Below are 6,000 nucleotides of genomic sequence, written 5' to 3'. Positions count from 1 at the left end.
ATAGGTCCACAGGCCACTGATAATAATTACATATAATCCACAGGCCACTGATAATAATTACAGCAAAACATTCCCAACAGCACTGCAGTGGGCTTTCTCAAAGTATCTTGTCCCCCAGGGAATCTTTGGTAACATGAATTTGCCCTAACACCATCATTCCACCTCTCTATCACCAAACTTTGCTTCTGCCACATGTCCCTCGGCATTTGTGTTTGCTGACAGAACAAAATGGATATGTGTTTGAAGCAGTGAATGAATGGACATTAACAATTCAGTGCCAATAAGCCAAAGCATTTATTCAGTGCCTACAGCTGACCATGTTGATGAAATAGTTAAAATAAATAATTGGCAATTTGGACAGCAAACAACAATCACAAACACCTGGAAGTACTGAAACTAAACTTTGATGATCTAGTTGGCAGTGATTTGGAAATTGACCATATTTTACTAGATTTGAAATCCATTATAAACTATTCATGTGAATATAGGTGAGGGGACGGAAACTAATATAGAATTTTCATAAATAATTCTTAGAAGATGAATTCAGAAGAAGCTCCATTTCCTTGTTCTGACATAATCGAGTTTTAAGTAACTAACATTTTAAAACAACTTATTTCCAACTCACAAGGTAACTTTAACGAAGATTTTTGGAGATGTTAAATAAAACCAATTAAACAGTGCTATTCCCAAGTCACGTAATTTTAAAGATTCCTTTTTTTTCTAATAGTATAAACAAGTGAGAAAACTAGAACCAAGTAGCTTATTATTTAAAACCAATAGTAACATAAACTGGATGTTTATTAGCTCTTGATTTTCTGTAAAAGATCATGTTAGAGAGACATGAATTTAAATTTCTCTTTAAATCTTGCCTTAAATTTAAATTTAGGGCCTCCCCGGTGGCGCAGCGGTTGAGCGCTGGGTTGCGAAGCTGCCCGCGGCCTCTGCGGCGCCGGTTCGATCCCCGGCTGCTCCCCGGCCACTGGAGGAGGGTCCCACATGGCGCGCAGACCTCTCCTGCCGCCCGCTGCTCCCCTCAGCAGTGTGCTTCGGTCCTTCTGCCTGCTCTGTTCCCCGCTCTGGCTCTGGTGAATTCTCTCACCCTCCCGCGCTTCTGACTGTACCCAGTGCTTGTATAAACAAAACAAACAAATAAATAAAAAAAATTTAAAAAAAAATTTAAATTTAAATCTTGTCTTACTATGTGTGAAATTCAAATGGACTATTCCAAAATTTTAGCATCTGAAAAATGTATGGATGTAATACAGTGGAATTTTATGATAATTGGGCATAATATAAGCATGTACCTGGCACATATCTTATGCCTATAAACTATTATTATTTTCATCTACATTACAGTAATATTTAGAACTGAATTTATATCTTACTTATATTGCATTTTGTAATATTAAAAAATACTTTGCTAAGCAAAAACTAAAACAAAGTAACTTTATTATTTGTCTCTAAAAACACTGTTCAGAGGGTAATAATAGCAACAATCAGGATTTGTGGAGTCTTATGGATTTCAAGATTCTTTCACTTACATTATTTTCACTGATACATTTTTGTCACTCATACCCCTGAAATTCACATATCAGCACAATATTCTAAATTTTTAAAAAGATTTATTTATTTATGTATATAAGAACTGGGGTACAGGCCAGAGGTCTGAGGGGTGAGAGGGTTCACCAGAGACAGAGTGGGGAGCAGAAGAGGCAGCTGTACTGAAATACACTGCTGAGGGGAGCAGCAGGCAAATCAGGAGAGGTCTGCTGTGCCATGTGGGTCACCTCCCTGACTGGGGATCAACTCGTGCTGCAATGGCTGCAGACAGCTTCATAGGTTGCGTCTTAACCCCTTGCGCCACCAGGAAGGCCCCCATCTGCTAGTTAATTAGTAAATTTGATCCTCAAAGTAAAGCAGCATAATGCAGTCAGTCAAGCCTCCCAACAAAAACCTTTTCCATTTTAGACAAACTCATTTCCTAGATCAAAAGATAAAGAGAGAGGCCTTGGCAGCACAACCGAGGTGAATCACACATGCCATGCAGAACGCATGAGCCTTCCAGACCGTTTACTGTGCTACTACTGCAATCCATTCTGTGCGTTTGGATGCTCCATTTGACAGTATGTTAAGGATATATTGGAAGGGTGGAAAAATGAGAGGTAGACAGAAACGATAGGTGCCACTGCTTTGGCAGGTGAGCAGTTGGGAGGGCTGTTGTAGAGTCGTGAAAATAGTAGAAATGAGAGAAGAAGTATGCAAGCGTAATGCGTGGGCAGAAATAAAGACTCTGGGGATGTGATCTCACAAAAGGGCAAAGACTAGGTGGAATTTAAAAAGGATGCTGAAGATGCGTGGGGTGCGGCAGCTATGCGAACAAAACCTCCTCCACCGGGGCGCCTCGCTCCCGGGTTCCTCAGTTCTCCGCCGCTCCATCCCGCAGAGCTCAAGAGACCATGGCGGATCCCCGTGTGAGGCAGATCAAGATCAAAACCGGGTGGTGAATGCTGAGTAATATTCCATGGTGTATATGTACCACATCTTCTTGATCCAGTCATCTATTTTTGGGCATTTGGGCTGTTTCCAAAACTTAGCTATTGTAAATAGTGCTGCTATAAACAAAAAAGATAAACACATGCAATTTGCAGCAACATGGATGGCGCTGGAAGGATCATGCTCCGCGAAATAAGTCAGAAAGAAAAAGAAAAATACCGGATGGTCTCACTCATAGCAGGAATCTAGAAAACTTAAATAAGGGACCAGGAAAATGAATAACTATAAGAAAGTGAAAATCAAAATCAACAAAAAACTATGAACCAGAGACACTCTATGGGGGGTAGGGGGCGGGAGGGGAGGGATTGGGGTCAAAATAAGGGGGTTGCAATTGTATGGGGAATATAAAAATAAAATTATTTAAAAAAAAAAGATCAAAACCGGTGTGGTGAAGCGATTGGTAAAAGAAAAAGTGATGTATGAAAAAGAAGCAAAACAACAAGAAGAAAAGATTAAAAAATGAAAGCTGAAGATGGTGAAAATTATGCCATTAAAAAGCAGGCAGAGATCCTGCAAGAGTCCCGAATGATGATCCCAGATTGCCAGCGCAGGTTGGAAGCTGCATATACCGATCTTCTGCAGATACTAGAGAATGAAAAAGACTTGGAAGAGGCTGAGGAATATAAAGAAGCACGTTCAGTACTGGACTCAGTGAAGTTAGAAGCATGAAATTTTTCTGTACAGGGTATTTTTGCATTAAATCCTGGGATCCATTCCACAATTCATTATTTTGACCACTGCTAGTATGTTCAAGTAGTATGAGAATGTGATTCTTTTTATGCAGTTACATATATTTTTCTTTGCTTAATTTAATGTGTCAAATAAATTAGTTCGTCTAAAAAAAAATGAAAAGGATGCTGAAGTTTAAGCTTGGGTGACTCGGATGATGGGATTGTAAAGGTCATTAAGAGAAACAAGAACAGGAAAAAGCACAGAGGTTTGTTTATATATTTGTTAACTTTTAACTTTTTATTTTGAGATAACTGTAGATTCACATGCAGTTGTAACTAACAATATAGTGATATGCAATATTTCCTTCATTTGTTTTCTCCCATCACTATAGACTAGCATCAGATCTAGGAAGTTGACATTGATGCTATCCATTGAGATTCATATTTCACCAATTTTACAAGAACTCATTACTGCATGTACATTTAGTTCTGTGCAACTTTATCACATGTGAGGTTCACGTGAGCACCACCACAGCTGACATACACAGCATTTCCCATGACGACGATCCTTCCTGTTACCTGCTTGTAGCCACATCCACCTACCTCCTTCCTCCGAAATCCTCTGCAACCACTAAGTTTTTCTCAATCTCTATAATTTTAAGCATGCTATATAAATAGAATCAAATAATACATAGGCTTTAAAACTGAATTTTTCATTAAACCTAATTCCCTTGAGTTCCGTCTTTCTGTACCTCAATCCCTTGAGATCTGCTTTCTTCATTCCTTAGCTGGCATTATCTTGTAATGTGGATTCACTGTGGATTGCTCTCTTTTAAAATTATTTCTTTATTTTATTAATTTCATCATTGATTCTCTTGCATTTACTAGATAGGAACACTGTCATAGAATAGAGGTTTCATTTACTTTAGTTTGAATTCTTAAGCCTCTATATTTTCTTCTCTGATTACGTTGGCTCAAACTTCCATTACAGTGGTAAATAAAAGAAGAAATAGTAAGTATCCTTTACCTAGAAACAAAATTTTAGTACTCAGAGGATAGCCAGGTGGGTAGAAGGGTTCACTGTTATGTCTAGGCTAGAACCTAGGCGGAGTAATGTAGATCTGGAAGAGGCAACAGAATCACTATTAAGAAGCCTGTGTGAGAATTGCAGCTTCATTTCTGTGAGTTTTCTACCCCTGTGATCTGCAATCTTTTTTTTTTTTTTTTAACCCCTGCAATCTTGGTAGGTGACCTCAGCCAACTTATTAAACGTGTCTGAGCCTCAAAGTCTCATTCATAAAATCCCAGTAATAATTATGGCATTTACTTCATTGTATTGGTGTTAGAATTAAATTAGTTAATATATGCAAAAGACTCAGAACAGATTTTAGATAATGGTAAGAACTGAATAAGTTTTAGATTCTTTTATCATTTGAAAGCCATCTGCAGAGACCTAACAAATGAAGTGATTAGACCCCTGAAAGACTGAAGAAAATGCCACGAGCCTAGATCAGATCATTAGGGAACTCCTATGTTGAACCCTTCTTAACCTTTTTTTTTTTTTTTTGGCCAAGTACTACTTTGAAAATCTTATTAAAAATTGTCCTTGTGGGCCTCCCTGGTGGCGCAGCGGTTGAGCGCTGGGTTGCGAAGCTGCCCGTCAGCCTCTGCGGTGCCGGTTCCATCCCCGGCTGCTCCCCGGCCACCTGAGGAGGGTCCCACATGGCGCGCAGACCTCTCCTGCCGCCCGCTGCTCCCCTCAGCAGTGTACTTCTGTCCTTCTGCCTGCTCTGCTCCCCGTTCTGGCTCTGGTGAATTCTCTCACCCTCCCGCGCTTCTGACTGTACCCAGTGCTTGTATAAATAAATAAACAAATCTTTAAAAAAAAAAAAAAAAAAGAAATAGATGATGCTAAAAAATTGTCCTTGTGGGCCTCCCTGGTGGCACAGGAGGTGAAGCTGTCTGCAGCCTCTGCAGCGTGGATTCGATCCCTGCCAGCTGGGGAGGTACCCACATGGCATGCCAGACCTCTCCTCTCTCGCCTGTTACTCCCCTCAGCAGTGTATTTCAGTCCATCTGCCTGTTCTGTTCCCCACTCTGTCTGGTGAATCCTCTCACCCTCCTGCACATCTGGCCTGTACCCCAGTTCTTGTATGCATGAATAAAATCTTTTTAAAAAGTTGTCCTTGTAATCCCATTCTAATCATGAGGAAAACATCCGACAGATTTCAATAAAGGGACATCCCACAAAACACTTGACCAGTACTCCTCAAAACTGTCAAGGCCATCAAGAAACAAGGGAAGTCTGAGAAAGTGTCAGGGTCAAGAGGATACTAAAGAGAAATAATAACTAAGTGTAATTTGGAGCCCTGGATGGGTTTCTGGACAGGAAAGGGACATTAAGGGTGAAAAGAGGAAATCTGAATGAAGTATAAACTTTAGTTAGTAGTAACATATCAATTTATTGGTTCTTTAGTTGTGAGAAATATACCCTATGAATATAAGATATTGATAATAGGGGAACCTTGGACTAGAGGATTTAAGGTGAAAGTAAAATGATTATTGGAGAAAGAAAGTCAAAGAGATGGGGAATCAGAAATCAGTCATGAGTTCTTACTACTCCAAAAGTGGAATTTTTTTTTACTGTTTTCAAAAGTGAAATTTCAAGAAGAAAGAGTTAAAGGAACCAGGTGCTAAACAGAGGACAGTGAGTGTCACTAGTCTTGGCAATTAGGAGTTTCTTGGCTCCTCTGAAAAAAATAGTTCTAATAGAAGC

At 39.6% G+C, this 6,000-nt stretch overlaps 1 protein-coding gene across 1 annotated transcript in view; it reads left to right on the top strand.

Moving 5' to 3' along the window:
• Positions 1–3,012: 3,012 nt before the first annotated feature.
• The window catches only part of IL2RA (interleukin 2 receptor subunit alpha), a 29,159-nt gene continuing 26,171 nt past the window's right edge, over positions 3,013–6,000 (top strand). Inside the window, exon 1 of the mRNA XM_054694677.1 lies at positions 3,013–3,187. Coding sequence (XP_054550652.1) covers positions 3,013–3,187 — 175 coding nt within the window. The remainder of the gene's footprint in view (positions 3,188–6,000) is intronic.

Source organism: Talpa occidentalis, unplaced genomic scaffold (genome assembly GCF_014898055.3).
Source record: "Talpa occidentalis isolate TD23 unplaced genomic scaffold, MPIMG_talOcc4v2.1 talOcc4.14, whole genome shotgun sequence".
Taxonomy (NCBI): domain Eukaryota; kingdom Metazoa; phylum Chordata; class Mammalia; order Eulipotyphla; family Talpidae; genus Talpa; species Talpa occidentalis.
This window is presented reverse-complemented; position numbering and strand designations above follow the sequence as displayed.